The 17,325-nt window shown below is 36.0% G+C and overlaps 1 protein-coding gene across 1 annotated transcript; it reads left to right on the forward strand.

Moving 5' to 3' along the window:
- The first annotated feature begins 307 nt into the window (after positions 1-307).
- Positions 308-17,295, forward strand: LOC137391540 (RNA-binding protein 48-like). The gene is made up of 6 exons (XM_068078044.1): positions 308-388; positions 2,875-3,065; positions 4,009-4,154; positions 9,096-10,051; positions 11,589-11,649; positions 17,250-17,295. The coding sequence occupies exons 1-5, from the start codon at positions 308-310 to the stop codon at positions 11,598-11,600; spliced, it is 1,386 nt and encodes a 461-aa protein (XP_067934145.1). The 3' UTR covers positions 11,601-11,649; positions 17,250-17,295.
- The last annotated feature ends 30 nt before the right edge of the window (positions 17,296-17,325 follow it).

Consider the following 17,325-nt stretch of genomic DNA (forward strand, 5'->3'; position numbering starts at 1 on the left):
TTGTCATCTTTAGATAATTTATAGTTGCTGACTTAATTAATCAGTCGCTGCATCCTTGCCTTAGGCAATAGAAGGTAGCTTTCCAGTTTAACTTAGACGAACCCCATTTATGTCGGAGTTGTATTATCATGGATTTTAAGATCCACCCCGTCAATAAACCGCGAAAATTGTAAAAGCAGTTTTAGCGATAAAGAACACTTCTATTCGTCTTCCGAATGTTTAAGCCTTTTTTGATAAACTCACGTATTGGTGGACTTCAAGTTCTGTATTCATTCATTGTGTCAACTAAAGTTAGTAAGCAATAACGATGCGCAGGCATCATTTAAAGCTAGATGTATGCAACGAGCGCCCTAAATATCGTCAGGGTAGAAAGTATACGGCAGTGAAGGTAGGGTGTTCTTGCAAGCATAACCGTCGTATTGCATATTTGTTGCCTTGCTACAAATTTTACCTTTACATTGTGTTCGGGGTTAAAAATCGGTGAGTGTAACATACACGTAAATGATAAGTTAACACAAAACAGTAAACGAAAAAGATTCAATATTATCGTTTCTACTTTGCCTTATGTACAGGCATACAAAGCAAACTGTAAGCTTGGCGATGCAGACGACAGACAGTATGGAGGAAGAAGTAGTAATAGGTTTTTAATATGAGAATAGATGAACATCGGGTGTGCGGAAAGACGTGTTTTATAGGTTTCGATTAAAATTCGGCTTTGTAACTATACCAGCTTAAGTATGTTTTGATGCCATGTTTGAAAATAAAGCGTATCAAAATAGTCTATAACGGCTAATAGACTAAACGATGGTCGTTGCTTCTTTTTGTTCCAAACTGCATTGACATTTATGTAAAGTTGCCTTTGTATTACATACTTACAAACTCAATAACAGACATTGTAGCAACTAAATTAGAAACTTCACCATGTTACACCATACTTCTAGTTTCTTTTCAAACATACATTTGGTTCCGATATTATTTAGAAAACCTTTCATATTATTTTGCAAATTTTATAGAAGTCTGCTCATTTTCTCCATCTGCGCTTATGCTCAACCAGTTAACATCGGCACTTGAGACAGGATAAGTATAGATACATATTTACAAGTTGAACATGTGCTGGAACACAATTACTCAAGATAACTTGCATCTGATTCAAAGTACTATTTTTGTATAAAAAACATAGTGTAAATCAAACAGAGCACAATGAGTTTGGTACAAATATTACATGATTATACCAAATACCCAATATACTGCATATTCCTATCATCAGCTCTTCCTTCACATTGTCTGTCTTCCATACCGCCAAGCTTACCACCTCCCTTTGTCTGCTCTTAAGGCAAAGTTACATGTGAATATTTGTTTATTTATTATTTTGTATTAATTTATCATTTTACATATCCCTAAGATCATGCATTGCTCTATTGTTAGGTTTGATAATATGAGGTAGCTGTAGATGCCACCGTATGTTGAGAGATTTCCATATATGGAGAGATTTCAAATGCTGCAGAGATCAGAATTTTGGTAGGGTTCCTTTTATTTTGTCTGATGTAATACTGCTATAAACGAAAAATAAGAAAGACTACATCAGAAACAAGTAAAATAAAAACAGTATTACAAGAAGTGATGATGACAGTGAATACAGACAATGGCTTTGTCGATTAATATTTGACATAACAGCCTTTTTGGAAACATACCTCCTTGGTACTGTATGTGGTGGAGCTATGATTAAATAATGACTGTGTGCTAAATGGCTTTAAGATATGAGCGTCCGATGGCTCTGAACTGAACAAGTTTTAAAATCAAACAAGTATTATGACACTATGTTCAACATGATGCAAGGCCTTTGGTAGTCAAGGCTTCTATAAGAGATTTGTTGTTGTTATTTGTTGCTGTTGTGTCTTGCTTCCTTCCTAGAAGATTTCTCAGTTTTTCAAGTCAAACTACGCATGTTGTGTCACAATACTCAGTCACTTTTGTCTTTTAATATAAAAACTTTGTAGGTATATTAAAATAAAAAAGTGGACTAATATTCTATTTTGTTAGTAGGCTATAAAGACCAACTTTTATATCCTTGTTTTACTAGTAGTTATTAAGGAGTTATCATATCTTTACCATTTAACATTCTCAAAGGAATATTTGAGCCAACAGACAAAGTAAGTCTTAGAAAGAACTAAATTCAAATATAGAAGTTGCTCTGTGTAATGTTTATCAGAATTGTCTCGAGTTGATTGATATACTTGCTATTGCTTGTAAAGCCTGGTTCACACTCTATCGCAGTATGTAGGAATTGTCCTTACGGCGGTCATCATTGACTATGTGCACCAGACCGATAGCGTCAACAAAGCATCGCCGATACGTAGGAAAAGTTTGCAAGTGTCAAACTTTCTTGATATTCCGCCGACAGCCTCTACAATCTAAACCATTTCGACATTAGTAATTCGCGTGATTTGTTCACTTCTGTTTATAATAATTGCTGCGGGACTAGTATTTGATTCAAGTACGGGAAAACAAAGGGGTTTCTTTGTGAAAAATTAAAAGAAAAATGAGAACACTACACCTCGGAGTATTTGCTGATGCAAACGCGAATGGGTTTCTGATTGTGTGAACATTGCTATCATCGACGATCACCCAAGTATTGCGTCATCAAAGCCAGAGTACGGTGATATAGTGTAAACCAGCCTTAAAGAACTGAATGTTTATGGCTCAGTAAGACTGACACCTCTTAAATCTTTAATGAAGTAACTGATAATGAGAAAGCTTAAAAAAATTCATTCTAAATTAGCATGTTCACCGCACACCTCCAGGCATTCCTTGTAACAGTGTTGAAGACTTTGAGCAGCGAACATCACTTTTGTGTAATTCATGAGTATGGTGCAGGTATACTCTGTCAGCGATGAGTCTATATATCTGCTGATACAAGGCGTGCCCTCTATTGGCATCGCTAAGGAACTTCACGCGACTTGTTTGGCTCATGGCAACGTCTCAGCTCTCTCCGTTCTTGAAGACTATCCGAGCGAACAGTTCACAAAGACCTATCTCCTTAAATACGAGAACATCAACAGTGCGAGGTACTGCGTGTTGTACTTGTATTATTCATTCAGTCCTAGTGGTAGTTTCTTATACTCCACACGGATAGTAGATAATTGGTTATATAAGGAGGTGCATTTTATTCAGAGTAATTATAAGAGGCAATTGTGGGGTGACTTCATTCTTTGACATCGCTTGCTTTACAACAGTCTTAGAAGTATACTTCAGTTCGATAGCATTTTTGAGAGTTTAAATAAGCATTAATTGCGTTGATTAATTTCACTCATGAAATTCTCTGTAGTTTAGCAGTTTATTCCTCAAGTCTGCTAGTTCTCATTACCAATTACCGAATCCTTGCATCTTCTTTCATTAAATATTTATTTTACGTCAACTTATTTATTTTGCTAACGACTGATCGTTCCAAATCTTTGCGCCTTCTTACTCTACCTATGCTAAATATTTATTTTACTTCAATTAAAGGTATCAAGATCTTTCATGGTTTGTGTCCTCTTTTTTACATGACAGTTACAGGTTTTCAACTCATTTCAACAAACAAGATATAAACAAATTTCATTCAACATCTAACTATTATTTTGACAATATCATTGCCAGCTGCTTAAACAATCTCCCTCCTAATATCTGTTCTCTTATCAGAGAATGGTATTTTAAACGTTCTATGCTGAACTGTTTGTACTTTATAGCGGTTTATTGTATGTATTTAGGAATAACAATCAGCAGTATTAACTATCATAAAAAATAGAGTTCAATATTTTTATGATTTAAACAGGTACTTCAGTTATCAAAAAAATATTTTTAAATAGGTTCAATGCAAACATTTTCTTTACCTGGAATGAATACAATAAAGTATCAACAGCTTATGTGAGAAGACATAATAAGCTAGTCCTACACGTATCTAAGTAAACAAGTATTAATTATATCACAAATTAAATGAATGTTTACAAATTTGATGTTGGACGTTTTAAGGGTTGCCAAGCGGAAGCTAGATGACCTTGAGTTCTATGGAGGCATACTGCATGTCTGTTATGCACCAGAATATGAGACGGTGGATGAAACGCGTTGGAAACTGCAGGAGAGACGTATGACCATTGCTAGAAAGTGTAGACAACTTGGTAATTGTCATTCATCGTTAGCAGTTGGCCTTCTTTATAAAGTGTCAGTCAAATGACACTTGTTGACAAGTTCTAGGTGTCTAGTCGACTAGCAAACTAGTACAGTCATAACTCGACATACGAGCTTAATGCGCTCGGGACCGAGCTCGTAAGTCAATTCTATCGTATCTCAAAGCATATTTTTCGATATAAAATAACTAAACACAAATTACTCCGTTCCCATCTTCCGGATAAAAGCTTAAAACAAGATATTACAGTGGAAAAACATGTTTTTAATTGCTCTAATTCACCACCTATGCTCACCATGTACCATTCATTTTAGTAACCATCTATTTAGTAACTATGACCTGCAATAAAATGTAATCTTTTTATGTACAGTACTGCATGGAGTTCTTACCTTCGAGGCAGACAGTAGCTGCTAAGGGTGGTGTGAGATAGACGTGATGGCAACATGTTCGGCATGCTACACTTTTGGTACACTGTGTAACATGAACTTTAAAAGTAACTTAAATGAGTTCATCTTACTATATGTACCTACTTAATTAATAATGAGTGTTACGCAGAACTTAATTCAAATTTCATTCTTTGTTGTTTCGGCTTGGCTCTTTCAGATGCGCTTTTGCCATAACTTTTAGCCGTAAGACCGAGCGATCTTGTTTACGTAAGCGGCCTCTTGCATACTCAGCCACCTAGCGACAGCATCGAGAACTGTCTTTTATGCTCGTATCTCAAAGAAACAATTTGCGCGGAATTTTCCCTGTATCTCAAATTTCTCGTATGACACTTGTATGTCGAGGTATTACTGTACTACGATAAAAGTTTTTTTAATTTTCAATTGTTCCATTGCATCTTCTAGTACAACTCTATTCAACTTTTAACGTTTTGAAGCACCAAATTTGCAAATCAATTAGTTTTTCCCACTCCACCAGAGTTGTTTTTCCTTGTCCATATATTACAAGAGAAGATAATTGCCATATGAAAGTTTCATACCTGGTTAACCCTTTCGCGGGCAGAGCGACGTTTTTGTCGCTTTGCGATACGGCTGCTAATGGGCATTGCGACGTTTTTGTCGTTTCGGTAACGTATTTTATTATTGCAGTTTCTGGCTAGCTAAATGCCGTTTTTTGTTTACTTTTTTACCAATAGTAAGCTACGATATAGTAGAGGTGGAACGAGACACGAGACGTCTCGAGTATCGACTTGTCTCGTATCGGTCTCGTCTCGACTTAACTATTGCCAAACTCGAGACAGGAAATAGAACTAAAGCGCCTGCGCACGGTTGTTAAAACATGGCTTCTTGCGGTAGCAACAACTCCATATATTGTAATGGATTGCGGGCAACTGCCTTTAAAGTTATACCCGGTCCGTTACTACTTGTTGCTACTGATTATGTTGGCCACTGAGTCTAATCATGTAGTCCGGACAACGGCCCTGTTATTTTTTAGTTCGGTTGTGTCCTTAAAACAGATACCGGGTCGTATCTAATTACTCTTCGGATAATCCAATTTAATAAATAGAATTTTGCGGGTAAAATGTCTGTATTTTATCGTATCGTGTCTAAACACCAACTGCCCTTCATAAAATTCGGGCCTCTTTTACGTATATACTACCAATCGCGGGTAAAACTTGCCCGGACACGGAGAAACGAACGAAAGGCCGTGTCGACCATAGTCCGTGTTCGGTTAACAATGACGTTTTGTTAGCTCAATATAAGAATATACATGTGCATGTATACAGTAATTAATATAATTTCATGAGTACAATTTAAATATAATTCACATACTACAGCTAATACACAAACAAAACTTAACATTAATGAAACGATAAGAATGAAAGTGTTATCGTGTGTTCTTTTAGTTGCGGTATTTCTTTGTAGAGCGACAGCTATCGGTTTCATTACACATTACATTAAAAAGTAAGAACTATTCAATAGATGGTAAAAATATACATGTACAAAGCAATATGTTTATAATAATTATGATCAATCAAGCTCAAAATTCTTAGAAATATATAACTTCGGTATTTTAGAGCTGTTTGTGTCACTTTTGTTTCTAAAAACTACATGCATATCACTATTAAAATGTTGTATTTAGATCGTTTACACCAGGTAAAAATTCAATTTAAAAAGAGTTTTATTAATTTTATATATACCAAGTAGCTAGTACTTGTGTAGTGAAATCATCACCAAATGCTCATTATTTTACTGTCTCGTGTCTCGAGTCTCGAATTTTTACAAGACAGTGTCTCGAGTCTTGTCTCGAGCTTAAAAAACCTGTCTCGTTCCACCTCTACGATATAGTAGTTTCGGTTAACCTCAAAAATTGACTTTAAGGTTGGAAAAAAACGATCGTTTTTAGCAGTGATGAATAATTAAACTTTCGAAAAAAATTAGAAAATTGTTCTAAATAATTTATCAACTTTTATTTTTCTTGCTTCGGTTTTAGCTTTTATTTACCGAATTTTTTGAGAGTTTGACTTTAGTTTACCGTCATGGCGACTTCTAAAAGAACCTCCCGAGATTATTCTAATAAAGCAAGTACTAGTACCGAAGTTACTAAAAGATTCAGAGCTGACAGTAACTTTTTAGATTTAGTAGCAAGAGATGACAGTGAATCAGGTTTGAATTGTGATTGGAATGACTTTACATCTGGAAGTGACAGTGATGAAAAGGCTGGTAGCAGTAATGATGAGGATGTGAGTAGGAGTAATGCCAGTGCCTAGAAGAATATAACCAAAATAAACAGAGATAAATATCCTACAATTCAGCAGTTTATAGCAGTGACAGGCCCAGTATTTACTCCAGTAGATGCTCAACCAGTAGAGTATTTTGAAAAGTTTTTTGAGCCTGTCAATCCAGGAAGTACATTTTTGTGGGAGCTCTTTGTTACACGAACAAGTACATGGTGCAAAGACTGTGATGTGGGCCTTTGTAAAGGAGAATGCTTTCGAAAATATCATTCGTAAATAGAAAATTATTATGAAAAGCATTTATTTTATGTTATACATTTTCATTTGTTTATAATACATATATATGCCTATGGACATATACATGTAAACATATGCACCTTTAAACTTAGATATATGCACATAATAACACACAGAAAGTGTATGAACCTTTTAAAAAAAATTGATTTTTTGGAAAATTAATTTGCCCATGGGAGTCTGATTTAGTTTTGAAAATTCGCCCGCGAAAGGGTTAAAGCACATAAATTACATAATTTTTTTATTGTATATTTCAATACATCAGAGTCTTGGCTTTCGAATGAGCTATTGTTTGCCATGGTGAGACAGACATTGGTTGGTGTTTATAGGATTTCCCCAGAGCTCTACCGCGAAAAAGTTTACTGGCGTAGTCTCGAAAATTGTGACGTCACAATTCTCATATTTGTTGTTGTGTGCTCTTACTGCTTATTTATCAACTACGATAATGACGCTAGTGGCAGGCGAAGGTAGGACAACTTCAGAGAACGAATGAAGATGACAAAGGAATCAGTGTCATTAGTTCTCCATGTACATATTATTTCTATGATAAGTACCTCAGACTCCAAGAACCATACTATATTTTCCCGATGATATTATGCACTAGCTCTTTATTTTTAATGTGATGTTGCGAGTGACGACTGAGACTAATTAATTTCAAGCATTGCGTGATCCCGTGAAAGTGCGATTGACGTTTAGTCCTAGGGTCACGCAACCGCAAGTCATAATTTAATCGATGTGATTTCATTACCTTTATCAACGACAGTACATTTATTGAAGCATAATTAATTAACCCAGAACATGTGTTTGTATTGGTCGGGCGTTAGCACGGAGCCGCGGGCATTGTTGATTATCTAGAATCTTAGTTTATTATTAGCGCTCTCATGGTTTAACAGCACCGATTGTCACAGAAAAACGCAGCCTCAATGGCAGCGAAAGGGATCGACGACCTAAGGCTAAATGAGAATTAGGTCGTCACATTTTGAGTACCTGAACCAAGTGATTTTTTTGCAGGTCGTACTTTTGACACCCCGTTTTTCATAGTTCTATTATTCTTTGTGTATTGAATATAGGCTCATTCGAAAGCCAAGACTCTGATGTATTGAAATATATAATAAAAAAATTATGTAATTTATGTGCTTTAATAAGAGTCCAATACAATTGGCAACCAATTTAAAAAGCTAATAATTACACTGTTCAATATGTCTATCAATAAGAGTTTTTCCGTTCTTGTAGGTTTCTAACTGAAATGTTTGTGCCTCGGCAGCCATTATTAGGTCCCGACGATTTTTTCTATTTTAAATATTTTCCATAGATAATTCAACCATGAAAGCTTGATGGTTTCATGTATAGAACTTTGACTTGTGATAACAGATCTGAGATTACTTGTTTGTGTTGATACACTACAAAAGGAGTTAATCTGTAAAAAATTAATAGGCCGTAACTATTATGTTTATGTCTTAAAATAAAAAATGAGATTGTTAAATAATGTTAAACCAAAATAGCACAATCGGAGTATAGTATGTAGTTTGGGAACAGATGTAAAAGAGCATTTTAAAAAACATACATTTTGTTACTTCTGCAAAGATGTAACAAAATGTAATATTTTATTGGAAACGAATGAAGATTTGTATAAAGCTGAGGCTAAATAAATATCTTCTGGCAATGTTATTTATAAGGAGTGAGGGGGAACAACTCCAACTGCATTACTGCAAACTACAAAGTTTTGACATGTCACCCAAAAATGTTTTCTTTTCTCGATACTAATGCAGCAAATGTTATCAGTTCTGTTGAAGAGTTGAAATATACAGTATTAAAATGAACATTGATTTGAAAAGTTTTTTTAATCGATTTGTAGGCTTCTCCATTATTTTTACATATCTTATTATTGTGTAATACACAGTACGGTTGTACATGTTTGTACAAGCGTACAAACAACTGGTTTCTACTTAAATATTGCAGAAGAGGAGAAGGATTCGGCGGCTTTGGCTCGGCGCAATGAGGACATCAACTCACTGAAGACTCGGAGTGTCACGAGTTCAACTAACCACACTTCTGTAGTCCCTACTTGCCATCTCACCACAGGGCCTTTGTCTCACCATGTCTCCGCGACAGGCCACTCGTCACACGGTGTCTCCTTTGGGGGACACTCATCTCATAGTGTTTCTTCAACAGGATACACGTCTCCTGTCATCACTAATGCAAATAACCCGTTGCATGATGTCGCTGCTACCAGCAGAAGTTTCAGCCAACACTCAACTCAATCCAGTAATTTTAGGTTAAATCCATATGCTACATCAGTTGCTGGAGCGCATAACAAACCCCCAATATATCCCAGTACTGTTGATAGCTACTTGGGTCAAAATTATCCAGGAAATGAGCCTGAAGTAGTCGTAGAAGCTGTAGACATTGAAGGCCTTGAAAGTGTAACCAGTAAGAATATTGACCATGTAAAACTTCTCAGCCAGAATAGAAAAGTTGACGAGTCATCCAACAGCAGAAAGAGAAAGACAGCAGCTGTAGAAGCAGCATCCTGGCACTCCGCCAATTTCCAAAGTCCTAAATCTTTGAAAGTGAGGGACACTGTTTGTGAGTCTCATCCACAGATAAGTTTACCCAGCCAGCCCTCGATGCAGACTTTGCAGCCTTCTATCAAGCTAGACCATAGTCACCTTGTCATAAGGCCGGTTAAGCGGAACGCGGAATCCCAAAAGCCACGCTTCGTTCCTCGACAGTTGAGTTCTGTCATGGCCACTATGGCTGCCTCCGGCCATGAGGTAGTTGTGGCTGACTCAAAAAAATTAGGCAAGATGCAGGGAGCGACGTTACCTGGGGATATAGAGAGTGAGATAAGGGCTGGCAGCCAACAGATTGTAGCGGATGACACGACTCTTTCAATTAGGAAGAAAATAAAGGAGGTTAGTTATTTGTTAGTTATCTGTATTTCTCTGCTGCATTTATTTGGCATTGGTTAGATGTTTCTCTTTATACCAGACACGCTTGGCCTTGTTCATTAGGGCAGTTATTACTGTCAGTAATAACATTTTTAAATATGCACTTAGACAAACTTTTTGACAAAAGATTTATCAGAAAGTATCGGCGTTTTTATCATTTGGGATTGTTTTTGATGTTTGAGGTGGTCTGATTGCCAGGATGTTTCCAGATCAAAATTGACAAAACTTCATCGCGGTTAAAATGCTCAGATCAAGCGAAAGTGTGATTATGACATCTATAATTGCAGTGATCGACATAATAGAGATGCAACGCTCCGACTTGAGCGTAATAGCCGATATCAACTGTCGCAATGCTAACAACTAATAATGTCATTTCTCACGTATTTTTATGAGCGTTTTAGTCAGCATCAAGTTTTATCGATTTTAATCTTGAAACATCCTGGCAGTCAGATCACCTCAAACATCAAAAACATCGCAAATGATTAAAAAATACCGATACTTTCTGATAACATCTACCAAAAAATTATGTATGCTCATCTTTAATGCCTAATTATTCACTAGCGACCAATCGACATAATTATCTCTACTGTGATATTATCATGGTTGTATCGAGTCCAATAGGGGGAACTTATATCAAGGTGTTCAAATATATTTGAATATTTTTATGCCGTTTGTGTTATGCAAACTAGCACCCTTGCGATCTACTATGCTGTGAAAGATGGTCAGTTGTAATAACTATGTGAACATTTATTCTGAAATGCGAGTGGGTGGTTTATTAGACAATTGGCTGTGGATAAGCGTGTGTTTGGGAAGCATGATGAACTCTGTGAACCAAGAATTTTTAAAAAATATTAGAGTTTTTAGGCTATGGCATACCCAACATTTGGCAAATAGCAAGTGTGTTCAGCGTATGCTAAAATGTTTTATTGGACTAACTTGCCACTCACTGATAGAGCAATTAACTCGTCTACATTTGGCTGAAAGCAGTGTATAGTGGACAACTCCAATGTCATATATACCCATAGGACTAAATGAAAGCTTACTAAACACCCTCGTAAATGATAGATATATACATGTATATAAATGTTCCATCAGACGTATCCCTCTAGGGTACACGTTGGAAATTCAAAAGCACCCTTAATGTCACGGCCATGAATCAGCTAGTATCTGCCTACTTGTAACACGGGTTATAGTTTGCTCTAGCTAAGGTGTGGGAGACCTAAATTATTTCATTGTTTCTATCTCTATGGACATTAGTTACTGTTAAAAATAATACATAATAGGTTACATGCATTTTAACTGTATGCAATAGTTCAGTATATTTGAACAGAATGGAATCCATTTACCTGCATTTTATCTGCATGCGTATCAACCAAATCTTGTCTCCTTGATATTACTGCTGGTAACACGTGGAGTGAGATTAGACTTGATCTGGTCATTAAGGTGTGAAGCTTACGTATTCTTATAGAGGTTCTCTATAATATATAATAAATTTCTACAGGCGCTGCAGTGAATGCTTCCCCTCTCCTGCTTTAGTACACTTTCCAGCTATTCACTCCGAGGTAAGCTGAATTAGTAGTCAGGTGTTAGTATACTTGGATGTAGCTTACATTTGTACCTCAGGTAAGCCCTAGTAACAGCTCGGGAGGTTCAGCTCAGAATCTCACCTGTCTTGTTTATGGTTGTTGCCGGGAGCTTATTATTCTTATATACGAGTATTTCGCTTGTTATGAAATCCTTTAAACAAGTACCTGCTTGCAGTCGATTGTGAAAGTATGTTTATACGATTGCTAAAATGATTTTCACATAAACTTGTGGTTAGTTACTAGTTTTTAAATGAGCCGAATGCAGCTCCAGACAGAGAACTGGGACAATAGAACTCGTGAATTTTTCCTAACTATTTGATAGTGTGGCATCAACTAAATTTTGAAATTTTCATTTCATCAAATTTGAATGTAATATTGCTCTTTTTGTTGGAGTTTTTCTCAACATTGTCTTTTTCGTGTCATTCGGTGAGCTGCCACATGATAATCTCTCCTAATAAGCATAGATGCGCCAGCGCAGTATGATTTTTATGTATCTTCCTTAAAATATAGCGAACAATAAATCACATAATAATTTGCATTTCCAAAATTACATGCAGATGCTGGTTTGCTATTCTTTTGAGTTATCTTTTAAAAACCTTCCAACTCACGCTCTACTTTTATGAAGAATAATTTTTAACAGACATTTTTTAGGTAATACGATTAACAAAAATTAGCGATTTTAATATAATATATAGCATTGCAGTTGTTTCCCGCCGATATCACAAAAATACCGCAAAAATCGCGAATCTTTTGTTCCATGTTCATGGCTGGAAAATGTTAATCAAATCTGGTATTGGGTTGTAATTACAAAAATGTTATTGAAACTTCAATCTGTAATGATATCTTCTTCTGTTATGTAATTAAAGTTTGTACTGTCAGTTAACCTTAATTAGTTGCTGACCCAGCTCCTGAGCATGCTCTGCGATAGCGTGATATATGATTGGCTGATTAAAACCTACTCTGCTAGCCAATGAGCACTGAAGGTGACAGTCAGAATAGACAGCTCTGTTCAAGTTGACCTATTTATTATGAGTGAGTAGGATTGGTTGATGTGAATTTAATTATTTCACTCTCTGAGGAAGGTTTATATTGCTTTAAAGATGTGGTTGCGTCAAATTTGAGTGGATCTTAAAAGAAAGCATTATTTTTCTCTATCAGTTGATATGTTGTTTGTTGTGTTAAGTGATCTCATCGCCAAGATATTTGAAGATTAAAATCGAAAATATCTGATCGCAGTAAAAACGCTCAGGCAACAAAAACATGCCCAGACTTGCCCAAAATGGTGTCATGCGTGATATATCTGTCAAAATATCTCGTATTCACATCGGCTATTTGCGATAAAAGTCTAGTCCTACGTGGCTCTATTGGCATAAATTTTATTTTGTATTTGCTCATGTTGGCTAGAATAAAATTTTAAATCCAGCTGCAGATACATTATTATGAATGTTTCAAAGGCCTCAAAAAACGAAAATTGAAAATTTGTCTTACTCACCTTCTCCAAATGTTGTGTAAACATTTGAGTACCAACTACTAATTCTACCGGTCTACGGTAATTCTGTCAAGCAAACTATGTAGAATAAGGTCTCTGTATCGGCACAGTTCTGTCGCTACCCACACTAATGATATACAGCCTCCCAAAAGCCCCGCTCACATTATGCCCGTCGCCTATCCTGGGGCTGTATATCATCACCCACACCGAAAACTAGTTTCTTACTACCGTGAGTAAAATAAGCAGAATGCATCTTTGAAAAGAATATACATAGGGATAGAGTTTTAAGGATGAGAAATCTGCTGCAAACTGGATTTGAACTCACATTCTCCAGTACTGCGGACAGCCATGTACCGTATCCAATTCACTACAATATTCTGCAAATTATGTTTTGCATTATCTTCAACAATATTATTTTATTATATAATTTTTACAAGCAAAAAAATTTTCATCTTGGCATAAGGCTTTTATTAAAAATATTCATCAAGTCGTGGCCACTCACATAGTTTTAGCTGATACAATAAGACAAATTCATCTACTACAGCAAACAAACAAAATATCATAGTTTATGCAGAACACATTCAAGTCTCTCTTTCCCATTTGTGGCAGTTTCCACACTGACAAAGCTGCTTCGGCGGGTGGGACGACATAAGCATCCTATAATCAGTAAAACAAATGCAATAAATATATGTCATTCATAGATATGTCATTCTAACGTGTATCTACTGAAAGCTTTCAAATTGGGAGTTTGATAGATTGCGAGTGTAATTTTAAAAACGAATAAATGTTTAACAAAGGCATAAGTACGCCAAGCCAACGATTCGAAGCTTTGGTTCTGGAAGTTAAAGATTTGCATCGATCGGATTTTCTTCACTTTCTGCAAGTGAGAAGTGAACATCTATTGTCAAATCATAAATCTAATTTACTAGATAAAACTGCCACAGAAAATTTGAAGCAAATGTAGCTAGGTGAACCGATAAAAAATATAAAACGATGATTAGTGATAGCAAAAAGTTATAATTTTATTAATTAGTACATGTATTAATGAGCACTAAAAATATTACCTTTAGTATATTCATCAATCTAAGCCATTGTATTGCTAGATGCTATGGATTAACAAGAAGCCGTCAAGAACTCACTGTACATACGTATCTCGCACGCGCAGGAAATTACATTTTAGCCTCAAGCAGGGAAATATAATCTGAATGTAAACTCAACAGTATATCTATAGGAGACTCTAAGTAAAAGATAAATTTACCTCCATTCTCTTATCTTCCTCCGTAGCACTTTAATCACCTGATGCTCAGAAAACTCGGAGTCACCTTCGCAGTAACGTTACAGTAATTTTTACGGTTGTTCGTCAAAAAAATGTGTCGATCTATTAATTCATTAAAGTTATTAATTCATTAAAGAATCTATAAATTCATTAATTAATTTAGTAAATATCGATATCCATGCGATATAATAATAGAGTAAAATCCCTAAATTTGAGATCACAGACAACGCGTTTTGCGAGTGATAACATTTATTGCGACCTATATAAAAATTTCGCGCTGATGATTGGCTAATGAAGCCACCTTATATTTATCGATCATGGTTTCTTTTTAGATGTATCACTAGTGACGTCACGAAAGAAGCACCCGCTTGAACGTGAGCGTTTTAAAAGAGTGCCTCATTCAAACGCATATATCTCTGGACAGGGTCGGTCTACAAAGACAAAAATAGCATCAAATTGTAGCTGATGTTTTAGCTTTTTATGGGTCTTAATTTCATTAAATCGACCTTTTTGACGCAACCGCATTTTTAACAGTAACTTCTCCCTGTTTCTATTTTCTCAGTGATACAACAAACCTGCTCAACTCTTTCACTATTGCGCTAAAATCACTATTTTGACCAAATTAATTCGAATGGATTTTTGAAAAATCGGTATACTGCTAGTATTTATGCAATATCTCGAGAATCGATGCAGATATTGTTTTACTATGAAATGCATCTTGTTCAGAGCAAAATTCGCTACAAGTTAAGTATAAAATTGTTTAGTGAATCCATCTCTTGCAAAATTTCTGACACTTATTTTGCATTCAAGGAACACCGTGAATTTCTTGTTGCCATGACGGCCGCGATCTAGTTTTATCGTTTTGAAAAATAATTAGAAATGAAATATAGAATTGGAATTTTCGCTTGGTTGCACGTGATTGGCAACAAGGTTGTTTCATTGGAGACTAAGTTTGATTGGTCTAATGTATAGGCTTCGAAAGGAAAAAACAGTGAAACCATATTGATAGCCGATACATCGGTTTATGAGAGTGAAAGAGTTAACAGCTTAATATTCTTCAACTAACCCAGGGTTAACTCTAGCAAATCTATGACCAACTCCCAACTATCACTAGTGTTACACGCTATGAATTTTTGTTGTATTTTTCATCTTCGTAGCATGTAAATAGTTTAAAACATCGAATCTTTAAACCTTCGAAGTGGTTCAGACCTCCATTTCAAGGGGGTATTTTTGAAAACATCGTATTAATGACGAAGTACTGCGTATGATGTAGACATCAATATTCGTATTAGTGCACAAATCTTTGCGGTCAGAGGTTGGATTTTTATCGTCTTCATTGGTGATGTCCTCACAGCACCCCTACATAGCTCTGTTTTTAATGCACATGTTTTAAAATATTATCTCCAAAATAAAAAAATATTAACTCGGAATTTGAAAAAAAATTTCCTACATGCTTTGACATTGATATTTGACCTTAGACGTATTTTAGGAGTGTCAGCCGCGATATAAAAAGTGCGCCCCATTGTAGCCAAAAGCGCAACAGACTAATATAGAAAACTCGGAGTTGTGCGACAATTTCTTCATAGCACGTGAACTCGACAGCTACGAAAAATTGGGAGTTGTGCGACCACTCCTGCGCATCATGTAAATATGTCCTCCGCATTCCTACGATTAAAATCACAACTTCAAAGCTCAAAATATCGTAGCATGGAACACTAGTGAATGTCTGGGATTATAAGCTGTGCTGCTGTAATAATATGTCACTAAAGTGAAGCGTCGGCTGTTTGGACCCAGCTTACGTAATCTTGACAACTTTTATGGTGAACCATCGAGATGATCAAAAGCCTTATCTGGGCAGTTCATTTAATCTTGCCCGGTCACTATAGATGTCCTTTGCAGATATGGCAGCTCTCTATGGTATTTGCTTCTTCCCTTCAGTTGAATTTTTAAGGATGAGCTGTTCCATTTCTGGTCATAGAAGATGCTTGTAGTTTACTGCTTCTGATTAGATTTCATGGCTTTGATGAAAATGACCATTCGGTATGGTTGCTGCAACTATTGACTTTTGGGGCAGCCACTGGGCCCTCCTCGGCAGCCTGTAGCACGCGACGACAAGGGTATATCACGTATCACCGGCTGGTTCGGCTTCTGCTTGGCTTCTAAAGAAGAAAACCTGTCACTTGTGTTCCTGTGACCTACCGTCACCTGATTATGTTCGTTTTTCCATGAGCTCATAACCACGTAATTTACTTTACATGGACTTACACAAAATTTTAGAAAATTTTATCAGCGAGTATTGCAATTTTTTTTATCATTGACAATTGTTTTTGATGTTTCAGTAGATCTGACTACCAGGATGTTTCAAGATTAAAATTAACAAAACTTGATTGCGGTTAAAACGATCAGAAGAAAAATATGTGCTGAAATTACGTCTCTAGTTGCGAGGCTGACTCTCTTTATTGATATCAGCTAGTGCTTTCAAGTTGCAACGTTATGTGTCTCTATTCTGTCTGACTCTTTGCCGAAGTCGCAACTAAAGAAGTTGTAATCACACTTTCAATTGAATCTGAGCATTTTAACTACGCTCGGATTTTGTCGATTTTACTCTTGAAACATCCTGACAGTTAGATCACCTAAAACATCAAAAACAATCATAACTGATAGAAAAATACTGGTACATTCTTAAGTCTAAAGTGGTAAAGTCTACTAAAACTTTGTGTAAACTTATCTTCAAGTCATGCAGTATATTATATTATGTATTATATATCACACGTGAATAGCCAGTTTAATTTAATTTTCATGTATTTTTAGGTTTTGCTGCTGACTTCAATGGCTACACATACTTATCAAAGTAAGGTGTTTTGGAACTTAAAAATGGGAGTTGTCT

This window comes from Watersipora subatra, chromosome 3 (assembly GCF_963576615.1).
Source record: "Watersipora subatra chromosome 3, tzWatSuba1.1, whole genome shotgun sequence".
NCBI classification, from domain to species: Eukaryota; Metazoa; Bryozoa; class Gymnolaemata; order Cheilostomatida; family Watersiporidae; genus Watersipora; species Watersipora subatra.